The sequence below is a fragment of the Gastrolobium bilobum genome, unplaced genomic scaffold (assembly GCF_033153095.1).
Source record: "Gastrolobium bilobum isolate Gb01-03AN ecotype WA unplaced genomic scaffold, APGP_CSIRO_Gbil_v1 utg29950, whole genome shotgun sequence".
Classification (NCBI taxonomy): Eukaryota; Viridiplantae; Streptophyta; class Magnoliopsida; order Fabales; family Fabaceae; genus Gastrolobium; species Gastrolobium bilobum.
In genome coordinates this window covers 34,264-62,230 of record NW_026899405.1, presented here as the reverse complement: position 1 = coordinate 62,230, position 27,967 = coordinate 34,264, and the positions used below count along the sequence as shown (strand labels likewise).

The 27,967-nt window shown below is 32.2% G+C and overlaps 1 protein-coding gene and 1 long non-coding RNA gene across 6 annotated transcripts; both read right to left on the bottom strand.

Annotated features, from left to right (window-relative positions):
- Positions 1-1,407: 1,407 nt before the first annotated feature.
- LOC133290352 (uncharacterized) lies at positions 1,408-9,211 on the bottom strand. 5 transcript variants are annotated; one of them, XR_009748651.1, is made up of 8 exons: positions 8,931-9,211; positions 8,555-8,642; positions 8,383-8,454; positions 4,903-5,104; positions 4,530-4,629; positions 3,147-4,443; positions 2,946-3,066; positions 1,408-1,587 (listed from the first exon to the last, which is right to left on the bottom strand). It is a non-coding gene; the product is annotated as an uncharacterized LOC133290352 (long non-coding RNA). The 5 variants fall into 5 exon arrangements; XR_009748652.1 differs by having other exon boundaries at positions 3,240-4,443; XR_009748648.1 differs by having other exon boundaries at positions 2,946-4,443.
- A 6,920-nt stretch (positions 9,212-16,131) lies between these two features.
- Positions 16,132-17,362, bottom strand: LOC133290351 (uncharacterized). Its single transcript, XM_061488422.1, has 3 exons — positions 16,864-17,362; positions 16,559-16,623; positions 16,132-16,293 (listed from the first exon to the last, which is right to left on the bottom strand). Exons 1-3 carry the CDS (start codon positions 17,360-17,362, stop codon positions 16,132-16,134), a joined length of 726 nt encoding a protein of 241 aa, XP_061344406.1.
- Positions 17,363-27,967: the final 10,605 nt, after the last annotated feature.

The following is a 27,967-nucleotide window of genomic DNA, read 5'->3' as shown; positions in this document are numbered from 1 at the left end:
AATGAGGGGCAAAAGGGTCAAAAAGTTGTTTTCTCCCCCCTAACATTTGGAACTTTATTTTTTTAAGATGTAGTAGAACTTGTAAGAGTCTAAGGAAGCCCCATCACTAGAGTGATATATATATATATATATATATATATATATATATATATATATATATATTTGAATTGATAAAATTGATACAAAGTAGTGTAATGAAATGTTATAACATTACTTATCACTGTTTAAAATATGATGAAACAAAATAAAATTAGATGAAAGTATTTCATTCCATTCAATACCTTTTATTTTCTTCCCCCAATTTGGGGATATGAGATGAAAGTACATTGTAACAATAATAATAAAATTATAACTTATATTTTGGTTCAATTCCCAAGAAAAGGAATGAAAATATTATTTTATTTCATAATAAAATATTTAAAAAATAGTATGGTAATTTTATTTCATTATATTATATTCCACTCCCTTTCATTTCATTTTTTTTCATTGTACTTATCTTTAGACAAGCACATTCCATTAGGAGTTGTTAAGTCTTCTATATTAAAGTAAATTTCTCAATCATCAGGGGATCATTTTTAAGGTTTTCTCTTCCTAGGATTTTTTCTTCTTCATGTTATTATAAAGAACACTAGGTAATTTACATTGGTATAAAAATAAGAAGTTTTACATTCAATCTTATTCATTGATCTCATTTATATGTAATGACTCATACAATTAATAAATTAAAATTATTAAATATAAATAGATTCACTCTCTAAAATTAAACATAACACCGAAGTATATTGATCCTTATATATGTGTGCTCATTTTGTTTTATCACTTTTCTTTTTTCTTTAATAATTATATTATATTCACCTTTTTTTATTAATGGTAACTATTTATGTTTCATCCCATAAGACTTAGTTAAAGAGTCTTAGAAATGTAGAAGAGCATAGGTGGAAAGTATGGACACTACAAAAATTCAAGCATTTTGTGGGGGTCATATTTTCATATTATGGAGGTCTTTGACCCCCACAAAATACATTTGTGGCATTCACCCAAACCCCCAGTTCTGCCTTCGCCACAACATAGTTTGTGGGGGGTTTTTGTGCAGGGCCACAATTTGTTGAAGTATTTTCTGGAGGTTCGAGACCCCCACAAATATTACACTTTTTGGAGATTTAAGACCCCCACAAATGTTGTATTATTTGTGGGGATTTAGTAACCTCCACAATATATTTGACTTTCTGTCACTCATAGACCTCCACAACATTTATCACTTCCTGGAGGACATAGACCTCCACAATTTGTTTATTATATTTAAAAAAAAATAAAAAATGAGCTACGAGAAATGATTTTATTTGAATAATAAAAGACAACCTTCTCAAGTATAAATTTATTTATTATTTGAAAAAAATTCAAGCCACACTTAAAATTTACTTATCCCAAAATGAATCTCATCAACAATAATTTATTTCGAAAACCAAACAAATTATCCAAACAAATTATCCATACAGGCAACAACCATTAGCAGTTTCAGCAGCAATGTGACCGGAACAAGTGATCACACAGAACGTAACTCCAAGGCCAAGAAAGGTGTAAATGAACCTGATTGCAAAAAAATAAAAAAATAAGCAATTCGTTCACAATCTAACCATACAGATCAGAAGAACTTGATAATTTTACAAAAAAGGAGCATACATGCAGGAAATACTGAGTCGTGAGAACAAACAACGATTTTGTTCAAACATAGAAAGCATACAAATTTTAGGTGCCAATGCAGTATAACTCTCAAAATGAAGATATCCTAAACCAGCACCCCTGCTCAAACAATCCAGCTTATACATAACTCCATTAAAATAACCGGTTCTCTTAATTCAATCAATAGCTTGGAAGTGAATAGAATGCAAATTAGGAATTCAATAGCTTTATCATGTCAAACATAAATTCCCAATAAACAATTCTCTTTTACGCTATTAATTCCTTTGGTTTCTAAAATATGATCTTTCATTAAACAAATTAATAACAAAAGCAATAAAAATCTATTAATCTCAGAAAATCAAATCAAATTTTATTTATTTATTTATTTTAATTTTTTCTCTTCTACTTAACAACTTTCGCATCCAGGATCTTCACATCTTATTTTCACGGGTAAATCAAAGTCCAAAATTTTCTCATCCATCGCACAAGGGTAAAAAAGGGGCTAGGAAACAAAAAAAAAGAAAAAAACGAGGAGATACTTATAAATATTCTGCTAATACTCGAGATAGTTCCCAAATACAGATGTATCAATTGAAAATCAATTGAAAAGGGAAGAGCATGTTGACCAATCTATATTCTCAGTGCTAATTTCCTTTATCTATCATATAAAGAGGTCAACTATAGATCTTTTTCAATAAAGAGGTCATTTATACATGTTTTTTGAAGTAAAGTTATATACTTTAATCAAGTATCAACAAGAGATGTTTGTGCTCATGCCTGTCCTTTCGTAAAAAGACCAGATGGAGGCTAAATGAGGTTGACATTCAAGATCATAGCAGCCATGTAATCACGAGAGAATCGATGGCAACAATAGTTTTATTTTTTTATAGAACTAGGGACCCCCCCCCTCCAAAACCAAAAAAATGAGCATCTTCTTTTCCTTTCAACAATGAGGAAAGCACCTTCTCCAACAAACAATTGAGAACAAACTCGATCTCTAATTGTCATAAGCATCTCACCTCACCTTCTCCAACAAAAAATGAGCATGTTCTTTTGTTTTTGTTTTTACTTTTATACATTGCCGGGAAAAATAATTATAGAACTAAATGTACAAAACTCAGCAGAAGCAAAAAACTATAGGGTCAATTAACACAATACTTGTAATTGGTAATTGTTTCATACTCAATCAAGTTAACTTAAGAGCTATAGATTACATCAGTTCCTAGTTCCTAACATTGAAGAGGAATAGAATGCAAAGAAATTACCATGTGCTCCAAAACCATATCCAGGCCTCGATCTGGTAGTAATGGAGGGATCACCGGCTGGCCTGCCTTGAAGAAAAGCATAGGTGACTTCACAGGGTCAAATTTTGAAGGGGCCCACCACCTATTTATATGAACCATAAATAATCAAATAAATTAAATTAAAATTATCTCAAAAATTAAATCAGAATGGGCTAAACTTACCCATCATGGTAAGGAAGGATGTTCATCTGTCAAATTGACCCATGAATATAACAATCCAAACTGAACCAATTAAATGGACAAGGCATGGAATACCTGAATGGAATTGGTCATGATGTATCTGTCTGCCAATAGAGATATATGTCCCTCGTAGGTAATGCAGAGTCCAAAAAGAATCAAATACTATTAATAAAAAAAGGAATCCAACATAGGGGAGGTTAATATGGAATTTGGCTGGAGTAGTTGAGGAATTTGGTAAATAGTTGCAGACCTAATTTATATAAGTTAAATTTTGGTGTTAGAATAAAACCAAAGAGGAAGAGCAGCCACCCTCCTTTAACCTTATGACCATAATTTTGATGCTATTGATACTGAAAAGGCCTGTTAATAATTTATAATCAATAAAGTGAGGGCTTTAATAGATGCATATTGTAAAACAGAATCCACTTATTAATTATGTGAACAAATGATTGTAAAACAATCAGTTTTATGGACAAGCTCGTTGTTCACATCACTAAGAACTTCATGTCCCTGCCCAACATCAAGGCATGTAATTAGTTATACGATTCCCACACATACTATCCTAAGACTTTTATAAAATAGGGAAACACATTTAACATGTTTCATTATTTTTACAGGTTCCTCGCATCCGTGGTATCTGGGGAGGCAAAGGTCAAGGAAAATCTTTCCAATGCGAACTTGTTTTTGCTAAGATGGGAATGAAGTGAGTTATTGCTAAACTAATACTAACCCCTACTAAAATACCTATACTACCACAGAATGCATCAGTTATATTTATTAGCAATCAATTCATGATTGAAATTGAAAGTCTCTTTTATGCATTAGAACTTAGTACCTAGCAGTTAGCACTCAACAATTGATGTATGTGTCCCCATGATGTTGTAATTACAGCCCAATCATGATGAGTGTTGGAGAGGTGGAAAGTGGAAATGCAGGAGAGCCAACAAAATTGATCAGACATTACAGCAGCAAAGCAATATCAAAATAAAAGACACCTACCAAGATTTTCTACCGTAAGCCCTATTTTCCCCTACCTTCAAAAGTTCCAAAAGCTCAAAACTAAGAAAGAAAACAAGCATAATACAGATGCGTAGAAGAAAAAGAACAAGAATGAAAGGGGATAGGAACTTGCACCTGCTTGCTTGGGGAGTGTACGCTAACCTCCATGGCCATGCTTCTTAATGTACTCAACCAATGCTTCATCTTCTTCAGGAGTCCAAGCTGCCCTCCTCACTCCATGTTTATCAAAACATGGTGCTTTCCCCATCTGCACTACCACCTCATTACCACAATAATAATAATGTCACTACAATAATAATAATAATAATAATAATAATAATAATAATAATAATAATAATAACAAACCTTTCATACAACCCATCATCATAGGTAAGAAAGAGTGTTGCAGAAGAATGCAGCATTTGCATCAAAGTCAGAAGTTAAAGTATTGGATCAGAGCAACAATCTACGAGTCATGACCAAATAAAACAGAGAACATATTATTGATTAAAGTTTCATAAAAATTGAAGAAAATACCCAAAATCAAGTCACGTTCACAAGCAAAAAAAAACACATAGGGGAAGGCACAGCTAAAATTACCAGTTCTATATCAATTCTTAATTCAATCTCATACAACATCTGAGATTCAACACGCCTCGTAGCCTTCCACAAATTATTCCAGATAATGAAGAAGAACAAATTATAAAAGAGAATCCATGAGAAGATATATAGAAGGAACCTTGAACTTCATCTGATGGTAACGAGCGACTGCAGAGAACGATACGCTTCGTGATCTGATCTCATCATCCTCCGATGAATCACCGTCTTTGTTTGTGAGTGAGGAAGAGGAAGACTTATTGGAAGTGCTGGAAACAGAGCTCTCTCTGAAACTCTAACTACTGCTTCTCTCTAGAACCTGATCGTTGGAATCGGAATTGAACCTTCAAAGCAACAAATTCGCAAAAACAAAGAAAAGATCAAAACGAAGATAACAGAGGCAAGAATGAACGAGAGAGTGTGTGAGCTTGTTAAGGTTACTTTGGAGTAGAAAGCGAGGGAGGAGGAGGCATCGTGTGAAGAAGCAGAGAGGATGTAACCATTCGTTCTTTGAAACTTGGGAATTTTATTATCCGTTAAAAAAAGTTATAATGGAAAAAAATTTAAAAACTTTGAGAATACAAATAGTGTGGAGGTCAGAACGTGCTAGAAAATTATAAAAACTTTAAAAAGATGGAAATAAAATGTGGCGTCCTCTGAAAATGCCACTATATACATAATTGTTGGGGGTTTTATAAACCTCCACAAAATAACCTCCACGAATAACATATTTTTTTGTAGTGGGAGCAGGAACAAAACCCTCCTTAGTTATATTTAAATCTCCAACCATTAAGCTACACTATATTTTCTTTGACACTTCATGTTGGTCAGAATTCATAATTTCATCGATAAAATATTTAGGATCAATAATGTTATATGTACAAAATATTTAATGCGCGAATCTCACAAAAAGAGAAAAGGAAAAAAAAATCAATCCAGTATGACTTTTTTTATAAATTTGATGAAAAAAATTGTGATAATAATTTGATTTATGATTTTTTTAAAAAAACATACATTTTTTGTAAAGTAATATTATTGATTTGTGATTATTTTTATATCTTCGCGCAAACACTTTAATTATATTAATATTATTTTCATTCATAAAATAAAGTATTTTCATGCTAGTTAGGCTTGCTAGATAATTCGAAGGTGTGTGTATGATATTAAGCATAGTTACAATTAAAGTAATTGAATTAAATTACGAATAAACTTTTTCTTTTCTATTAATTTTTGTTTACGGCTAATAATCAAATTCTGCATCCATTTAATTCAAATACTTTAATTATAACTCATACATGAATTGAAAGCGTCATACATTGCTAAAATATATAACACCTTACTTATAACTCATTACCATGTATAGTCCCCATAAACCAACATGGCACAAAACTTTTTTATTCAGGCTTAGCACTGAACAGTCATTACATTTTCTAAAATTGGGACTTCAACTCTTTTTCATAAATTCTCATCTTTTACTATGTTAAACTAGATGTATCAAGATTTCTAACGACATATTTTAAACTTTGATTGGATCTGTATAACTCAAGATACATTTGTCACAAGCCAACTGCTTTCAAACCGCACTTCCAAAAACAGGGTAGCAACCACAAAATTAAATTGGGAATGTTTCACTGTCAATAAAATTCTAAACTTTTGAGACAATAAACTAGACTCCTAGGGATTTAATTTGATATATAATATACCCTGTTTGGTTAAGGAACTAAAGAGTTACGGCCGTTACAAAAATTGACCCAAATCTGCCAGTTCAATTATGAACGTGGACAATGTTCCTTATTTCAAAATCTGGGAATGACTTTCAACCCATAGAATTTCCATATTTTAGGACATGAAAGTGAACATCTTAAGCTTTAATTTGATACCACACACGTTCCATTTGATTGAGAATTGAGTGAATTATGAATATTCTAAGATGGTTGTCATACTAAGCCCAATAATAAAAATGGGCAGCACTTTGCTGCATTCTTAAGTTAAGGGTTATCTCAACCCATTATGGTACCTAATTGACCAATATCTCATTCTCATCTTTATCGTACATTGTCATAATTCTTATATGGCCTTTTTTGAGCATATCTTATGATTCTTTCATTTTACTTACATAATTCAATCTTATAAGTTATGCCTCATGGCTTACATATTTCTTTCGTGATCCATATATAACTTTTATGTCCTTAAATCATCTTGTGACTCTCATAATCATTTGGTATCAACATACATTACTTTTATTATTGGATTACCTAATGTTACATTTACATAGGCCTCACATATACTTGGTACGTTACAATAAAACATCAACATTCACATTCTATGGTCCAATGTTAACATGCATAATAATGCTTTCTTGCATAAATATATATTTGAATATTAAGGATCCAAATGTTGATCTTACATTCATCATTGGATGACTTAGCCATTTTCTGGTTAGGTCGATCATCACATGACTTAAACCTCAATCTGGACACCACCATTCACATACATGCAACATTTTCGTGCTATGGTTCATACTCATAACAAGATATCAATCCTTCACTATTGTTTTCATATTCATCTCATCACATCACCTAACATTCTATATGAATAGGCATTCATTTTCATAGCTTGCATCTCAAGCAACCTTATAAGCATGCGTGTTTCATACATATGTTCATATGATGACATTCATCCTTGTGAACATCTACTTTACATTGTACATCTTAACATGAAAGTCCAATTACATAATCATAATCTCATGGACATAAACATCAATAAATCTTTAGATTACATAATCCAATTACATTGTTTTCTAACAAATATACTTAATCGGGTTATACAAAATACATATGACCAATATCTAGGTCTCAAATGCACATATCATGTGAATACTCAAAATAAATTTGTTTACATGATATCTACATCAAAACATAAATGGAAAATCCACATGCTATGTCATAACATCTAAGTGGGCTTCTTGCCACGGGATGCTCCCTCTCCATTTGTGGAGGTACCAGAAATATATCCCCAAACACTAATGAGCTAAAAATCTCAGTAAACTAAGGGTTCTTGGAGGGTCACTCCATCCTATAGTTCACTTCATGTGCATCAACAGTAAAATAACATAGGATACAATACATTCTCTGTCATTATTATTCTATTTACTCTGTTCTGTATTACGGGACTTTCAAGAGATTATATTTAAGGCTATATCTCTTTGGTATTTTCTTAGTGTCCCACTTAAGGCTGCACTCCTAGGAAATATTCCACAAGGAGTCCCTTAAGGGGCTATGCTCCAAGGAAAGTTCATCTATAGTCTATTTACAAGAGATATTCGGGTATTACTCTTTGATATTCATTCACCATATAGAGTCCCATTTAAGACTGCACTCTTACGTAACTACATCGCAAGGAGTCCCTCAAGGGGTTGTGCTCTAAGGAAAATAGACAAATGTGGTTCTACTAGCCAAAGAATTCTCACAACATACATATATCTCATTCATCATTGTCAATGTTCTGTAAATGCATGATGTCATGTTCTAATACTATTATACACATTTATCACTATAACCATTACTCCAATGGAGTATGATGAAACACACAAAGGGATTAACCCCAAGGTCTAGAATTTTACCTATTGTAGACTTCCGTTAACTGCTATTTTCTACTGTCAGAGTCTCAATCATAACCAACCACACAAAGCAACCTATGTCAAATGGTGGAAATGTGATCAACAACATATAAAACACATAAAACATCAAGTATTTGGCTAGATTCTATTCTCAAACATCATTTGCATGACTTACCCTCTTTGGTAACTCTCAAGAACTCTAGTCCTGAACAATGGTTGGCCCCAATGGATGTTCCTCAACTATCAAGTCACAAGACACAACACTACAACATTAAACAACACCAAACACACCATTATAATCCAAAAAGAAAAAAAGAAAAAGAAAATCGAATTTCTCTCCCCTATGTTCATGAACAATTTTCCAAACATGGTTCAAATGGTGATTTCTTTGTTTTTTCTTTATCATGAAACAATCCTAAGCATGTTTAACAGAGGAACCAATGCCATTTCATCGTCCAAATCATACCAACCAACATTTTTGGAATTTACACATAACAAAACCTAGATTTGTCAAAAATCCATGAAAACTTGTAAGGAGGAAGATTTCTTACCACAATTCACCTTAGAATGGTATGAGAAGAAGTTCCTAAGCTCTAATGAACTGAAATGCTCTCAAAATCCAAGAATCCATCAAATTTTCGTAACTGTAAATGGGGAATATCTCACTTGAACTCCGAAAATAAGGTGTGGGTTTTGCTCTTGGGAGAAAACTAAGCAACTTTGACTTTGGAATCACTTGATTACGTTCACTATAGCCCACTCTGGGATTTCTTGAAGCTTTGGTAATAGAGAATTTTTTTTCCTGTTTTGAGGGAGGAGAAGCTATCGATGGTGATCCGATTTTTTGTGTCAAAAATTATGACTTAATTCACTTAAACATTGTATTGACTAAGTCAACAACTCACTAAATAATTATTTGCTCATTTAGCCTCACTTTCATCTTTTATTCTTATGCTTTCTAGCTAATACTTGATATTTTTAGACATGTGTTTTTATTTAATAAAACATCATAAATTAGTCTCACTAATTTATTTACAAGTTTCAGGTAATTTTGCATATATTGCATTTACCCCAAAACTCATTGTAATTGCACTTTTATCTAAGAAGAGACTTAACTATAAAAATTAGATTTCTAATCTAATTTAACTCTTCATTTCATGGAAATTTCCTAATTATCAATTTTACTAAATTATGTTATTATAAAGGTAGTTTATACACTTATCATAACTTGAAATTTGAGTCGTAATAATACAAGACTATGCAATAAGTACATAAATTGATGCATTGATGGCATGACACTGTGTGATAAAGGAACAATAAGGTATTGTTTGATTTATTTTTTGTTTTCATTTTAAATTCACATGTTTTTCACCAGTAATTACAAGAATGCCACCTTATTTTTATTTTATTTTATATTTTCACGATTTTGTGAACAAAATGATGAAAATAACAATTTTATTCTTAGGACTTTCTCCACAAAATCTTAAAAGCAAAAAATAAAATACAAAAATATGGCATCATTTATCGATGAAAATATATCAGTTAAAAATGAAAAAGAAAACATAGTTAGGCAGCGAAGTACAAGTAAAAAAAAAAAAGTTCGACAATCAGTCTCATAATTTTATTGTTTGGTCCATTGAAGAAAAATAACCTTGGCATTTAAAACAGAAACACAATATCTTCCATTATAAGCATAGCAAATTTTTTTTTTGAAGATTAAGAAAAGATTCAAAATGAATGTTGAATGATTACAACATATTTTCCTTTGTAATTACCCTATTACCAAAACCTAAAACCTTCCTACAAAATAATAATTCCATAACTAAATACTTCACATGAACTATTTCTGCATTTCTCCTTTCATATAACAAATAAACTTACAAACTAATGTTCCAAAGGAAAACATTAGAATAAACTAAAAGCTAGTAAAATTATAGTAATTTTGCTTCGTACAACATTGCATGCCTTACTGTTGTTGTATAAAACTTTCCATAAAACATTGCGAGCCTCCACATCATACAAAAACCTTGATGCAATACACCATTTCATCCAACCTACTATCATTCTATGATTTACATCCTCATAAATCTCTCCATCCTTTTGTAAAATTAATCCTAGATATCTAGAAATATCTTTCTCGAGTACCTCTTATCCAAATGCATGGAATCTCAATCTCAATCTCTTACTAGAGAAAACTCACTTCATATACTCAGTCTTACTACGACTTAACATAAATCCTATAAACTCTAACATGCTTTATCCATAATTCTAGTATTTTGTTAACAATAACCTTTGTCCCATCAATACGCACAATATAACATGCAAATATCATATACCATGGCACTTCGTCTTGGATGTCACATGAAAATTTCTCTATGACTATGGCAAAAAGATAAGAACTCTAAGTAAGATATTGGTGTACACCTACCTTAATAGGAAAATAACCTAATATCTCATTACAAGTTTTTACACATGTAGTAGCACCATCATACATACTGTCTCTACATAATTTAATGATATTTTTTCTTCTCAAGAACCTATCAAAGAACCTTTTTTTGAACCCTATCATATGTCTTCTCGAGATCAATAAACACCATATGTAGGTCTATATTAATTTCTCGATATCTTTCTATCAATTGTTGTATCAAGAAAATAGTCTTCATGGTACATCTTTCTGACATAAATCCAAATTTATTTATAAGGACCTTGGTCTTTAATCTTAAGCTACATTCAATAACTTTTTCTCACACTTCATAGAATGGTTATAAGCTTAATGCCTTTATACTTAGAATAATTCTAGATATCTCCCTTGTTTTTGTAAATAAGCACAAGCAGACTATTCCTCCATACAATAGGCATCTTCTTATGAGTTTGAAGAATCTTATCAAAAAGATTTGTCAACCAACTTATTGTCACATTCTGCAGATGTAACACCCCGTGTATACCCAGTTTGTTAACATGTCATCGTATTAAGCCACGCTTAATTAAAAATGCTGCATAACTTTTTCTTTTCAATTATGACGTCATTAATATTACCAAGTTGATTACTTAATTCTTTTCATAAAACATCTCCTATATGTAAATTGCAATAAGGCTAAATACACTGAATAACCTCAATATATAAATAAGTGGGTTTCTGAGTCACGGAACTACAACACGTAGTCCGGACCATCATCCTGATACAATTATACAATTCAATGCTAAAATAAAACAGAGTCAATCAATGTGGCATAGACAACCCCCATGCTCACCAAATAAGGCAACAAAGCCCAACAATGTCTCAGCTCAATAAACCATAAAATGTAGCTAAACATAAGCAGCATCCAATCATAGCAGTAGTATCAGCATGCAATAGTCAACTAAGCTCCGGCCTCCTGCAGGACGAGGCATCAGCCCCTGAGGTACCTGAACTTGAGAATATGCCCTAAACGTGGGGTGAGATCTCTAAACATAAATCTCAGTAAGACAAGGGGTCCTCAAGATCTCTCCACCCCAAGCTCACTTACATGTGCAATATAAGTTCAAAAGCAGTTTAATAATATAAGTTCAAAAGCAGTTTAATAATATAAGTTCCAAAATCAGTGCAATGCAACATATAATCATGTCATGTGTGTTGTAACTATTCTACTGGCCAGAGAAATGCAGGAATACGTCTATTACCCACATCAGTACACACCCATGTCGTACCTGCCCACATGATCATATTCCCGTCTAGGCAAAACACCACATACATATCATAAGGCATTTACACTTAACGGCTCAGTAGCATTTCAATAAATCAACACATGAAAACACATCATGCATATAAACCATTCCTCCATGGGGTATGGTGGAACCAGCAATGGCTAAACCGAGGACACGAAAGCTTACCTCGCAAGCTAAACCCTCCCTCACAACTCGGTGTGCAAAGGCACAAGTAATAACAGTGTCCAGCAAGGTCAAAGATCTGTTTTCATAACATTCATACTATCAATAAATATATCATAGCTTTTCTGATTTAAAACGAACATTATTTCTTTTTCGTTTCGCTTACTGCTGGCTCTTTTCAAAGCCACAAGCACTAAACTATCTTTACCATTTTCAAGACTACAATTTCATCTCTTTATGAAATATTCTAAGATTTTACTATGTTAAACTAGACATCTTAAGGTTTCCAACGATATATTTTATGTCTCAATCGGAGTTGTATAACTCCGGTTATATTTTTTGCAAAGTAACTGCTGCAAACTGAATTTCCAGCAATCAAGTCGCGACTTTAAACCAACACTACGACCAAACCACTTATCCAATGGCTATGAAATTTTCCATAATTTTAGCCCTATGTGTTATCTTTACATAGGTCCAAACCTCACTCAATTTGGAGCTCTGTAGCTTGAGATATCACGATTTTACTATACTAGGTCGTTGTTGTCACAGGTAGGAATCGATTCCCAAACATGGGGAATCCATTCCTGCACTTGGAAATCGATTCCCAACAGAAGGGAATCAATTCCCACGCGCGTAGAACAGAATTCTGTAGCAGATTTCTGCATAATCTGAGGTGGGAAAGGTTCCTAATGATCCAAGGCCCGATTTTCTCAAAAACAGAAGTTCCAAAGCATTAAACATGCATAAATTAATCACTTTTAACTTGATTAATCAAAGTTCCCTCATTTAGTGACTTAAACAAGCTAAAATTATGGATTTCAAGAGGAATGATCAAGGTATAGCTATGGAGGTCTCAAAGCAGCAAAAAAAATAGGCTCTTGGAGCTCTCCAACAAGGCTCAAAGTTCTGACTTTGCAAGAGCACGAAAATGGTGGTCAAATGTTGGTTCTTTCTCACCAAAAATCACACCTTGAAGCTCCAACACTCAAGGAAATGGTTCCCACAATAAGGCTCATGAACTCAACCCTCCCAACACTCCCAAAACAGAACCTAACTCAGAACATAAGAGCTTTTCTCCCACCCAAGTCTTAATTACACTCAACCATGGTGATTTGATGAAGAAAGAGTGGAGAAATGTGATCACTTGGGCTTGTTCTTGAAGAAAATGGAGGTGGAAAGCTTGGAGAGCACAAACTCAGAAGTGGAGGCATAAGGGTCACGTATGAATGCAAATTTTCTGACCTAGGATCATGTGCCACCCCTTATATAGCTCACTTAAGTTTTAATCGCTCAGTATTAGCGCTAATAGTTACGCTTAGCATTTTTTTCCCATACTTAGGATTCTGAACCTTCTCATTTTTCTAAGATTTGTCATATTTTTATTTTATTTTCGCAGCATCTTTCCGGTACGCGTTTTCACGCTGACAGTATTAGTTCTAACATCAGTTCTCGTGATTTTGACTTGAAACTTGTTTTACTAGTCTTACATATTATTCTAGGAATATTCATGCACTTATTATAATTTTCTGGGATACTTCATCGGTACGCTTTTATACCGTGGAGCAGAACCGGTATCTGCACTTTTCGTCAGAAGAGCAACTTTCAGTGTTATTTCACATTTCCTATAATTATTTAAGCCTTCTCATAATTATTAGGGTCAATTATAGAATTATTTCCTAATTCTCATATCTAATTTACTTAATTTCCTAAATTAAATGTGCGGGTTCTTACAGCAGACATCTCCACACTTTCATAGGGACGTCATCGGGTTCCCAACCTTACTAGTCTTCATCATCTTTAATGTCTCTATAATGTCTTGCACTTCAATTCTATACATAAATCATTTGTCCAAATCATTTTAGGCATTCTCAAGATCCCCATCACTTTTGTTGCTATCTCCGTTAAAAACTTTGTTAAAATAGTTCATCCATGTTTATTTAACTTCTGTATCTTTTACCAAAAGTTTTGTATTCTTGTTCTTGATGCATCAAACCTAGGTCAAGTCTTTACTTTTCTTATCCCTTATTTTACAACTCTATATATACCTTTTTCACCTTCTTTGCTCCTAAGTTTTTTGTACAAATTGGATAAAACTTTTCCTTTATCCTCTCACACTTCTTTCTTAGAATTTATGGTCAATCTAAACTTTTGCAAGTTCTCCTTAACAATATATTTATCCAAACATCTAAAGCAATATTTTTTTGTTTAATTGCCTATTACACCTCTTTGTTCCATATTTAATTTGCTTCTCCATCTAACTGTCATGGTTATTCTTGAAGCATTCTTTTATAAAACTTTATTTATTTTTCCTCTAATAGATTTCACCATCTTATTCTTGGGTTTGAGGATTATTTTTCATTTTTTGTATTTTGTTTAACTAAATCTCTAAAACCACCAACTTATGTTGCGTAGCGATAAATTCTCTAGGGTAGACTTTACAATCTACACATGAGGTTTTATCTTCTTATCTAGTAAGAAAAAAATTAATCTGGCTATAATTTGGTGGCAACAATAAATGATTAAATGTGACTTTTTTACGAAAAAATATGTTTGCCAACATCAAATCATAAACTAGTGCAACATTCAAGATATCTTCTCTAGGCTTATTTCACATCTCACAGTCAAAACCTCCATGAATTCTATCAAAATCACAACTACTTTGTCCAACATGTCCATTTAGATCTACTCTTGTGAAAACCTCCTCCTTGCATGGTATCTCCTTCAAATCTTCATAAAATTGGTTCTTATTGAATACTTATAGTCCAACTCAGGGGCGTACACACTCAAGATATTAAAAATTGAATCATCCATGACAAGTTTAACTAAAATTATCCTGTCATGTTTTCTTTTGACACTAGTAACACTGTCTCTTAATTTTTTATTGATCATAATTCACACCCTAATTTTGCTCTTGTTTATATGTGTGTACTATAACTTGAATATGATACCTTCCATTTTAGCCTCTTCTCCAACCCACTTAGTCTCTTGCAAGTACACAATATTCACTCTCCTTCTTACAAAAACATATGCTAACTCACTCAACTTACATGTTAAGATTATGATGTTCCAACTTATCAATGCATCCTTATCCTTTATTCCTTTCTTGCCCACCATAGTCGCCCATAAATGTTTAGGACCCTAGCATATTTGTCACCAAATTCGGGTGAACATGTGGTGCCTTACCTTGGACAAGGACCCTAACCTATTTTTCACTACACTTGGGATTTGATGCAATGCGTCGATAAGAAAGATAAGCTCAAACAAAAAATTATAAGGGTTCATCTCATATGATATTTTTTTGGCACACTACATCTAACACCAATCCTCCTCATGTACCCTCGCTTGGGGGATAGGTAATGTATGCATACATACATATATACAAAGGTGAAGTTGATTTATCCTTTTTTATTTACACAAATTTAAACATAGAAGACAATTGTTAATTATGAATTAAAATTCCAATAATGGGCACGAACAAAATTTCATACTCTAAGAATCATTTTACTTCTCATTGGGAATAAAACAAAATAAAAGAATTACTTTTCTTCTATTAGCCTTGCCTTTTAAATATTTACCGCTAATCTAAAGAGATAATACGCAATAGACAAATAGAAAACATGAGAAATTAATTAAAGCAAAGTGAGAACTGAGAAGCAATCACAATTGACAGGTATATATATCACCAAGCAATTTTAGGGGGAATGAGAGCAAAATTGATGTTAGTAATATACTCAAAATTACATTAGATATTCTACATTTATATATAAACGATGACAACTTTTGTTTATCTTCTAAACCAAATCAGTAACCATTTTGAAGTATAAAGTTAAGATCCCGGGAGAAAATAATAACCCTGATGGAGGATATATTTGCTTTCTCATGTCCTCATGCATTTTTTCCAATTGTTTTGTTAAAAGAATCTTTAGCATAGGATTCAGTGCTAGAGTTGTAGCAACCGAAGTTCAGCAGATTTTTCTTCTCAGTTGTCTTTCCCTTATTCATAATATTTCTAAATAATCTTCTGCTTCTCTCTTTCTTCTCGATTCCCTGTTATAAGGCATAAAATCAGAGTTTAACGAACAAGGTAGAACCAAAAAAATATCTTTCAACATAGATTCAGAGTTCAAAGTATCTAATTTAGTAAAACTTCGTTAATTCGGTCCTTTAAACATGTCATCTAGGTAATCATTTAATTATAAATACAACAAATTAATATTAAATTAGTTCACAAAAGACAAAAATAATTACATCTAATTATTTATTGAAGAACTAAACAAATGGGAAGCAACACAAGCTATGGAACCATGACTACCTTGTTGGAATTGAGAATTTCCTCATTTTCTGACTTATTCTGTCTGTTTGTTGAACCATCATCACCTACAAGAAAAGAAGCAAGCTTAATTAGAATCCATTTACAGCCTTATTCACATCTATCATAGTTTAATATGAATATGATGAAAACGGTGGAGGATATAACTTAAAACATATGGCATTCCCACAAAATACATGATTAAAAATTTTAATTATGATTAAACTCCGACTCAAAAAGTTGAAGTTCAGAATCATTAGACCGACTAGTCAAATTGGTATAAAAAAAATATATGGCAGATCACTCACTACTATTCTTGGTGCTTTCCCTCGAGTCACAATCATTGGATTCTCCGTCAGAACTTCGATCCCCAGAGTCATGACCATTGCAATAATCCCTAAAACTTGGTGAAGCAGTGCCAATGAAGCTATCGTCCCTACAATTATTCTCTTCATGCTCTTCTTCATTCTTTACATTCTTTGCATGTTTGTCATCGCTACCATGCTTTTCTTTTTCTCTTCTCTCAAACACCCTATCGTCCTCCTTTGTATCTACTACATGTTTCTCTTTCAACATCTCGTCATTAGATCTTTCCTCTTTTGTCTTCCCTTTTTCATCACCCAATGGCTGCTTCACCTCCAAGACGTCACCGACAACGTCCTTATCAACACCCTCATCGCCATTGTCTAAATCCTTCTTGTTTTCTGCAACGGGGGGAACAATAACATGATGTCTGACCCGGTTGGAACGGTGACCGTGACCCAGGGATGCATCTTCTGCTTCAAAGGTTGAGATGCCACAACCCATGATGGAAAACAAGTATGGAATGAAGTTGAGAATGAGAACAAAGGAGGATTCAATAGAGAGAAAGAGAAAGAGAAAGAGAAAGAGATCAGAGAGCTTGTGAAATTAGGGTTACAGGGTTTGATTTGTTATACAATCGTTTGTCGTTTAATTATACGTTGAGGAAATTATCCTGTTTTCTTGGTGTCATCTTCTTTGCTCTTAGGTTTTTTTTTTTTTTGGATAAATTGCTCTTAGGTTTCTACAAACACAAAAAATGACATGGTGAAATAGAAGAGAGAGAAACAAAAATTGGAAAAATAAACCAACAACTTTATTGTGAAAGAGAAAACCACTAGTTTGATGTGCCGCTCACAATTATCCTCTGGCTGTCATGTTTTTCGGCCCAACAAGATAAACAGAAAACTATAATGCATTTTATCATTCATTTTTTTAAAAATAAACTAGGGTTAATTCTTGTATAAACTCTTGAACAAGCAATTTTTTTATACACACGGCCAGTGATCGAATCCCTGTAAGCATGTTTAAAATCGAGCCATCTACCAAGTGTACTGGATTTTGTTGATAATTTAGTTTGTTGAAATTAAAACGGAAAACTAGGAAATGCGACAGGTGTTCACGAAGGCAAGCGTAAACTTTTAGATTTTTAATTGTAATCGTTGTTTATAAATACTTTCATTCACATTCAATGTTATCAAGCATGGAAAATTAAATTATTGCATATATATTAAAGGGTGGTAGTTCAGTTGGCGTATGAGAGCTGAGCAGGTGAAAGTGAGAATATGTGTTCGAACCTCTCCAATATCATCTTTGGGAGGGGTTTAAAGTCTTAATCCTGGACCCGCCCCGAATCGGACCAGTCGCGAAGCGAAACCGATAGAATCTTTCCAAAAAAAAATTATTGCATATATATATATATATATATATATATATATATATAAGGTCAAGATCATTTTACACCAGTGTAAGTTACACTCTCAATCTTGTCCGTTGATCCCACTTATATCTAAGGGCTCAAATTTTTTAATAATGTGAGCCATTGGATACAAGTGAATCAATGATCAAGATTGAGTGTAAGACTTCTAACTCTTACATCGGTGTAAGAATATCATATCCCATATATATATATATATATATATATAAATAAGTCCAGCATGGAAATAATATTGGATTAGTGCCGTATGATTTCTATGCAGCCATGAATCTCGTACTGTTGCAATTGGAGACTCGTTCCATTCGGTCAACATATGGATTAACCACATTAATTTGAAAAAAATTTAGAAAATGAATTAAATTAAGATATTTTTTTGTTAAATGTTATACAATGATAAAAAATCTGTCAATAGAAGATTGTTTTCCAAATTTATAATAGTATTTTTTTAAAAAGAAAATCATGATTTTAGAAGGTCCCCTCACCCCAAGCCACTACTGTTGTTAAAAGAACCATTAGGACTGGTTTGTATGAATATACGGTTTGTTGGATCCAACAACTAGTTTGTTGGGCCACATACGCCACGTCACACAACCCAACTCAGTTATTTGTTAGTTTTGATTCACTTTACCTATAATTTAAAGATAGAGTTATAATTTTTTTTTATAAACTTATAAATTATATTATATTTTATCGGTAAAACATAGCGTAGTTTGTAAACAAAAAGTTTATAAATATAATCTTTCCTTAATTTAAAAGCAGTACTTTTAATCCAAAAAAAATAGTACTTTAAAGTTTTAACTACCAAAAAAAAAAAGCAGTTCCTTTTTATATGAATAACTTTTCAAACAAATTATTATTTACTAATAGAAGGGAGATAACTATATAGGCTTTTTTACCCTTTTGCCTTTTATTAATTAATTAATAATCATTTTTCCCCTGATTCGAAACTATTTATCAATCTGCCCCTCTTTAGTCGATTACCTTGCATTTTTAATCGACTAAATGGCCAAAACAGACAAAAAATGGTTGTTGGGAGATTTAGCCAACTAAATCTCCCTATTTAGTCGACTAAATCTCCATATTTGACAACAACAAAAAAAAAAGTCAGTAAGATTTTAATCGATTAAGTAGGGAGATTTAGTCGATTAAATCTCCCATTAATCGTTTAATCGATTAAAAATGCAAGGTAGTCGATTAAAGAGGGGCAGATTGGTAGATAGTTTCGAATCAGAGGCAAAATGGTTATTAATTAATTAATAAGGGGCAAAAGGGTGAAAAAGCCTGTGATCTTGTTCTAACTGTTAATTTTCTGAAGCGGAAAAATAAATAATTTTTTTTTCGATAAACAAAAATAAATAATTTTATCAAACATTATTTTCAATCATTTTTGTTCCCCAAACTAAAAATAAAATAAAATAAAAATATTTTATAAAATATTGTCGTGCACCCCCTAAATAAAATAAAAGGGTTAAGTTTAATATATCATGAATACAAAATAATTTTAATTATATATTTTTAGATAATTTGTGTTTGACAACTCTAGCAATATAAAACCTTTCATTAGAACAACAATCCAAACAATTTTAATTCATTTATAAATCACTTGATAGTCTATGAAAAATTAAAAACATTAAATCAGTGCGTATACTGATATACCAACCCCAAAAGAGAATGACAACATTTTTCTGGGTTGAAAGAGATTTTTGTCATTTGAAGTTTGTATTGGTTTTCATTGGGGATGGAACTTGCATTTAGGGAGACAAAGTTTGATGTTGATGGAGAACAAGCATCATTCTGCGGAAAGCATTGTTGTTTTTCGAAACTGGAATTCGAAGCAAAACTAATCTTACAAGTTAACACCGACATGCGACTTTCTTTTGCTTTGGTCGGTAAGCCTTCTCTTCTTCGTCTTCAGTCATTGCAAAGACAACAACTTTTGGTCAAAATGAATCACACCCACCAAAAAAGTTTTGATTTTGTTCTCAGTTATGTCATTTTCAGTTCTTCAGCAGTACCCAGTCACTCTTCGAAGAGGACGTTTTGGCACCCTACAGCACGCCAAAACGCCCAGAGGTAGACAACAACACACTGGGAGGATGTTTTAGCGCACAAATAGCACGCTAAAACGTCCATGTACGAACCCATCAGCCCAAGATTCAACTAAGATTGCCAATGGATACAGATCGCGATATCTGGGATTCAAGCTGAAACATATCGACCTTGATTCATAGAGATCCACGGGAAGATTGAAGGAAGATTATAACAAGATTCAAAGTCAAAAATTTGTCACCAATCTACAAGATCTTAAATGCAAAAATGAAACAACTATGGAATCAATTACAAATCTGATACGGATTTGTTGGGAGATTGAATGAAGGATACAACTCCAATGATTATAAATAAGGAGCTGAGGGTCAAGACCTAAACACCAATTCACAAGTCTAGAGAAATACATAGAGACTCGAAGAATGAATCCTGTTGCGGAGCGCTGGGACACTGAAGAACCAAGTCAACATCACACTAATGGAGGCTTGGGGTTCTCTTTTCTTTACTAGGCTAGACTAGACTTTTCTGTAGTTAGGGGTAGATGGAACCCAATTGAATCTTTATGTTTATGGATTAAATTGTCTCTGAATTCTTTTCTTTTTATAATTGAATAAATTTATCTGTTTTAATGCTTTCTATGAGTTTGCTCCTTATAGATTGACTTTGGGGAATTGTATGACAATAAGGATGTTGGTGCATGAACCCTGATTTGATAAATTTATCATAATCCTTGTGATCTAGGGATAGACATAGGGTAATTGTGCAATCTTTAAATTCTTGATCTTAATGCATGTTTTCTTGGGGAATAATCGGGGAACTCGAGTTCTTTCAAGATCACATAGATTTAGGGTAACAAGGAATTGAGCCCTAATTAACTTAGATAGAATTGATTGGCAATATATTAAGAAAAGGTTCTTGACTTTTTAATTCATAACATATTGAGGAGATTGGGGGAAGTCGAAACCCTAACTACGCTTGTTTTAAATTCTTAATCAATCATCATCTTTTCAATTGTCTTTTTAATTCTGAAATTTCTTTAATTGAATGCAATTACTTGTTTTTAATTTTAAGTTCTTTAGTTACAATTCTCTCAAATCCTACTTTTGATTGTCCAACTAAGACGCGATTAGCGAACTAGTGCTTGAAAATCTGATCCTCGTGGGAACGATCTCGTACTCCGGTACACTTTATTACTTTACGACCGGTGCACTTGTCGAGTCGCAACAACCACCTTGGGTCCATCATCAACTCCAACGTATTTGGAGATTTGATCACTACGCTGCAAGCTTTGGAATCATGAATACGTTGTTGGGCTTCAACCTTTGGGTCATTTGCATCTCATAGAACACGACAACAATCCATTCTTCACCCTCTAGTTCTCCATCAAAGGCGCCAAAGACTTGATCATCGTCATAATCTTGCTCTCTATCAGAATCATCATAGATTGAATCATTATCACAATCTCATTTTACATCATAGTCATCATATATGGGACTATCATCATAAAATAAAATGTCAAGAATCTTGATCGTCATCTCGCCACATTGAAAAGTAGACTGATTTTCTAGTTGTATTCTCCAATTTCGTCCTTGGTTTAGAATCCCCAAAGGATTGATGTCTCCCTCTTTGGTATCATATGCATCCTTTGATTCCATTTGTTCTTTAGATTGAACATTCAATTTTGTCTGCACAAGTCTTTGCTCGAAATCTTGGATTCGCATGCTTTATAATGGAAAGTGGAAGGAGCTGAAGGAGTTGTTAGAGGAGAGACCAATCTTAAAATCATGGTTCTCTATGATTCTTTTAAGTTTTTGTAGGGTGAAATTGGAATAATTGCAAGATTGTCATGAGATAATAGCTCTTTGTGAACACTAGTGAAATGACTAGTACAGAAGCTTCATAAAATGTGAATGAACTATCTAGACGTTTTTGAACTCTGTATAAAAGTATTGGCAAACAATTTATTTACCATTCCTTTTTATAAATGAGTAGTTTGTGTAAAGAAAGTGTATGTAACATTATAATTATTCATTAAGAAATTTTTTTTAATCTGTTCTCGTTTTCTTGATTCTAAAAACTTGTATTGTTTCATTTTTAAAATTTGACAATTGTTTTTGAAAACAAAAACCATAGACTTCCCATATCTATAACATATCTAGACTAAATAATCTCATTCATTAAAGTAAAGAAAAAATATGTTATAACCAAACCTTGGGGGGGGGGGGGGGGGTGGGAGAAGGGGATTCCCCATTAAGAAAGCGATAGATAGAATAACATGTTTCAAGTATCACCTCTGGCGGTATTCTTGTATGGCATTTTACCTTAAGAAGTGTTAAAAAATAAGAATCTTGGGAAAATCAAATTCCCAGAAATAATTTCACAATCCTTATACCAAACGTGGGTAAATAGGATTCTCAATATCAATTTTCCGGGAATCTAGAAAAAAAATCCATGTACCAAAACCAAACCCCCTTAAGGTAGTGTTTGGTTAGAGGTATCTTAGAAGATAGATAGACATTTGAGATTGGGTATCCAGTTTTACCATGTTTGGTAGAAGAGATTGCAATATTTTCCCACCCAACATACTTGCCCAGCAATCGATGTTCGCCTGTTAAATGGAACAAAATACACTGCCACACAATACCACTTGGCATGTGGTATTGTGTGTTGTCCGGCTAAGTGCAACAAAAAGCAACAAATATGTTGACAAACATACCCTCCTCATAAACTCCTACCAAATCTACTTGCAGTTATAGCTCATCTTCAATATCCCTACCAAATAACACAATCTTCCTTTCTCTGGTTTGAAACCCAAACCAAATCATCACTGAGCATGAAGGTTGCGTACGTGGGAGGTGAGATAAAGAGAACACAGGATATTGGTTGCAGAGAAGGGTACTGAAGAGTACTGAAGAGAAGGAACAATTTTTGTTGCAGAGAACTGAAAAGAGAAGAGACAATTGGTAAAACTGGTTTTTTTTAGATTATTGGCTCTGCTCTGCTGATTGTGGATGCCAATGATTTTTTGGGATTTTTTTTTTACAAACAGTATTAAGCATACTAGGGATTTTTATTTTTTTATGGGAAAAAGGTTTTTCATTTTGCTGTAGAAATTTTTTCATTGTGACATTCATATAAAAAGTGAGAGTGAAGCCGTTACGAAAAATCATGTTGTTGGGTACATTGTCCATATACTGTGATTGAGAACCGATGTGAAGCATTGAATCCATTTTAGTTGGTTTACTTTTTTACTGTTTTGTCAAGGTTTACAATTATTTCAAGCTGCAACTATTAAAATGGTTGTTTTGGTAATTATAACTTATTTTCCCATCAATATTTAACTTTCAACCAAACATAAACTTACAAAATTTTACCCAATTTTTCCAGTAAAATTTTGACCAACCAAATAATATTTTATCGATTTTCCTACCAAACTTACTTTCCTACTATATCCCTAGTAATTGTATTTCTCTAGTATTCAAAAATTTTCTGCTCAACCAAACGTCCCCTAAGAGCTTTATGGTCACGACACACGGCAAACGGAAAATTTTCTTTTGGCATTAACGATCTCTCATATACATATTAGCTATTAAAATTTAAATAGCTAATTTAGCTTTACTATCAAATTTTAGCTATTTTGTCTTTATTTTCTTAAAAAAAATAAATTAGATAGCCCTTGTTGTTTTAATTTTGGCAATTAATACAATTAAATTGTGAAGAATTAGTTGAAACCAAAAAGTTTAAGTTGTTAGATTCGTGCTTGTTTGGGAGTTTTTTTTTTTTTTTTTTAGTTTATCTTCTCTTTACAAGTAGAAGCTAAGTTAAACAAAATTTTACAAAAGCTCTAATAATAAAGAAAAAAGTCAAAAGCCAAAAGTTCTTAGGAGTTTTTTTTAGTTGTATCAGTTTTTTTGAAATGTATGTGTGTTTTTTTTTTTCGGTAAACATGTGTGTTTTTTTTTAATGTATAGCTTTTAAGTTTAATTTTTTTATATAATTTTCAAATCGCTTGTAGCTTTATTTTTAAAGCTCATTTTTTTAACATTAACTTAAAAATATCTTTTAGCTTAAAAAAGAAAAAGAAAAATGCCAAATAGGCTTGAACCACACATATTTAATTATTTAAATGGTGTAGTAAAAATTAAAATTGTGATCATTCAATTATATATACTCTGATACCTTATATAAAATGGCAATTCAATCCAATTGGTCATACTAATAATTTTAATTATATTTTTTCAATATAAATTTTCAAATCACTTCTTTGTAGATGGTACAAGCAAATTCGGAAAATAATTTTTCCAATAATTCCATAAATTTTTTGCCCTAATCTATGTTCTTTTCAAACAATGAAATTGAATAGTGAATATATTTTTTGGAAATAATTTTATATTTTTTGGCACTCTTTCTAAAATGAAATAATTTTTTTTATTTTTATGAGTAGAAATAAATTTTTGGGAAAAGATATATTTGATATTACAATTTTTTTTACTCCTAGAGAGAAAATATATTTAATAAATATATTTTTAATAAATAATATATTATACTATGTAAGTATTTTATAAATAATATACCATGTGATCTTGTTCTAACTGTTAATTTTCTGAAGCGGAAAAATAAATAATTTTTTTTTTCGGTAAACAAAAATAAATAATTTTATCAAACATTATTTTCAATCATTTTTGTTCCCCAAACTAAAAATAAAATAAAATAAAAATATTTTATAAAATATTGTCGTGCACCCCCTAAATAAAATAAAAGGGTTAAGTTTAATATATCATGAATACAAAATAATTTTAATTATATATTTTTAGATAATTTGTGTTTGACAACTCTAGCAATATAAAACCTTTCATTAGAACAACAATCCAAACCATTTTAATTCATTTATAAATCACTTGATAGTCTATTAAAAATTAAAAACATTAAATCAGTGCGTATACTGATATACCAACCCCAAAAGAGAATGACAACATTTTTCTGGGTTGAAAGAGATTTTTGTCATTTGAAGTTTGTATTGGTTTTCATTGGGGATGGAACTTGCATTTAGGGAGACAAAGTTTGATGTTGATGGAGAACAAGCACCATTCTGCGGAAAGCATTGTTGTTTTTCGAAACTGGAATTCGAAGCAAAACTAATCTTACAAGTTAACACCGACATGCGACTTTCTTTTGCTTTGGTCGGTAAGCCTTCTCTTCTTCGTCTTCAGTCATTGCAAAGACAACAACTTTTGGTCAAAATGAATCACACCCACCAAAAAAGTTTTGATTTTGTTCTCAGTTATGTCATTTTCAGTTTTTGTAGCTATTCTTTTAGTCTTTAGTGCCTTGAAGCTTTGCACTCTGTAAGTAGTATTTAGTGGTGAACAACTTGAGCTTGATGTTTTGATTGTATTATTGACCAAAGCCCTGTTAGTATGACTTAATCTTTATGTTGATTTTGTAGTTTGCTTACTTTACTTCATTCTTTGATATTTGTGTCATTAATTTGAACTTGATAGGATAGAAATTGAAAATAAAAACAAAGAACTGGAGTTTAGGTGCATGTTGGAATTAGGAGGTTGCTCTACTCTCCTGCCGTTTTACCCCAAATAATAAAAATTAAAAAATAAAATAAAATTTAAAGATGTAGCAAAATGAGCTTAAAATCCGAGTGGAAGTGCAAGAAATTATGTTGGTTTATGTAAGTTATGCCTTTGTCATGAATAAAAAGAAAATGTTAAATAGGAAGCATGATGATTGTGACAGCTACCAATTTTTTTCCCCCTTTCTTTCTTTTAATCCTATCATCCATAGGAAGCATGCATTTTCTAAGAAGCACTAACTAATGAAGAATAAATGCTTGGTTATTGTTGATATATATAAAACCATTAATTTAATCTTATCCAACAGCTTAAGCCTTTGGGTTGAATTGGTTCTTTACAGTTACCTTAGTTTTCTCTTCCCTAATCCTAGCTTCCAAAGATAGATTTGGTAGTATTATGTCTCTTTCAATGTCTTATCAAGAAAATGTTGGTAGCAAGATGTACTAATTTAGTTGGTACAACTTTCTTCAAAAGCTCAACTTTGTCAAATGTGAATTTAGTACATGAAAGAATGAGAATTGAAAGGTATCTTATTCTCCAAAGCAAGTTAGATTTTGGTTTTGGCTTGAAACAAAGCCTACCATTTTTTATATTCATTACATGAACTCTAATACCGGAAGTAGTATAAGAAAGAGCAATATCTTGATGACCTTTATTTGTATGCCTAAATAGCTTTGAAGTCTTAAACAGAGTGCTTTCCTAATATAAGGCAGGATGGAACACTATGGAAGTGCTTCAGATTTAGTCTTGCTAGTGTAGTGTCGTAATTTCTTCTGTATAAATTATAGAAGTTCTGAGATTGCTCAAACTTGGAAGATAATTTGCATCTTGATGGAATTGTCTGGTAACTTGGTTTGTTATACCGTTAATATATTCAATTGAATTAAAATTGCTACATAGAGCTAATGGGATGAAGCTAAATCATGTAATTACAAGTGGTCATTCATAGCATTTCATGTATGATTGGAGAATAACTTTAAATGTCAATGGCATTATTTACCATGATAATGTGCATTTCCTATTTTGCTATGGTGAACTGGCATGTCTGCTTTGGACTGCTTAATATTGATTTTGGTTAATAAAAGTTTAGTAGTAAACTATTGTGACTGTTTTTTTCTCTCGCAGTCTTTCTTCTCCCTTTTCAGGGAAAAATAACAATAACATCATCTCTATTCTTAATTTTTATTTTCTTGTTTTCCATTTTGGAGTGTGCTGTATATCCTCCTCCTAGTTTTTCCTTTACACTTTTCTTTATTGAATTTCGTTTTTTATATTTAAAAAAATCTCCTTAGACATTACACAAAAGTATAGATGATGACTTTCCTGTCTGGGGAGAAATTTGAATTTACCTTTTGCTTCTCTTCTCAGGATGGCTTACTACAAGTATTTTTGCAACAAAAATGTAATAAACAAAAAATAAAAGAAAATTTTAATGAATGATGAATTTGATGTATATTATTTTATTATTATTAAGTTTTCCTGAAAATACAAAGATTATTCTGTGATAGTAGATTGATTATCTTCTATCTACTATCTACGTTTCATAGCAAGTGAAGCTGTTAATCACTCATTGCCTAGGTATTAATTCAGAAACGTAGTTTGTATTCTTTTATTTTTGTTTTGTTTATGAGTGATGCTTAGTATTTGACTTGTTAACAATGGTATGATGAAATTTTGAAGCACTTTTCTGATTTCAAGTGGAGAAATATCAAATATGTTAAGCCTTCTACCAAAATGCTGATAGAGATGTGGTGAGGATCTTCGCAGCTGGTGAGGTAGTGAAGATAGTGCTGGCAAAGCCTGTTTGGTGATGATGTTGTTAGCTTAATGGTGATAATAATGAAAATGGTTAATGGTTATTTTGTGCTGATCAATGGTGGAACATAATAAGGACCGGAAGGGGCTCCCCACCAAAAAATAAATTTCTCTCCCCTGGATATATGTAGCCCTTTTTAGTTGCAAAGAGAGTGAGTGCATAACTGGTATAAGTTAAACCAATTGGTTGCCTAGTTTAATTTTGTTCTAGTCTCCAAATTAAAATAT

Coding starts and splice junctions, on each gene's coding strand:
- LOC133290351 (XM_061488422.1), bottom strand. CDS start 17,362: ATGGGTTGTGGCATCTCAACCTTTGAAGCAGAAGATGCATCCCTGGGT. Junction 16,624..16,863: donor GGAAAGCACCAAGAATAGTA/GTGAGTGATCTG, acceptor CTTTTCTTGTAG/GTGATGATGGTTCAACAAAC. Junction 16,294..16,558: donor AAATTCTCAATTCCAACAAG/GTAGTCATGGTT, acceptor GCCTTATAACAG/GGAATCGAGAAGAAAGAGAG.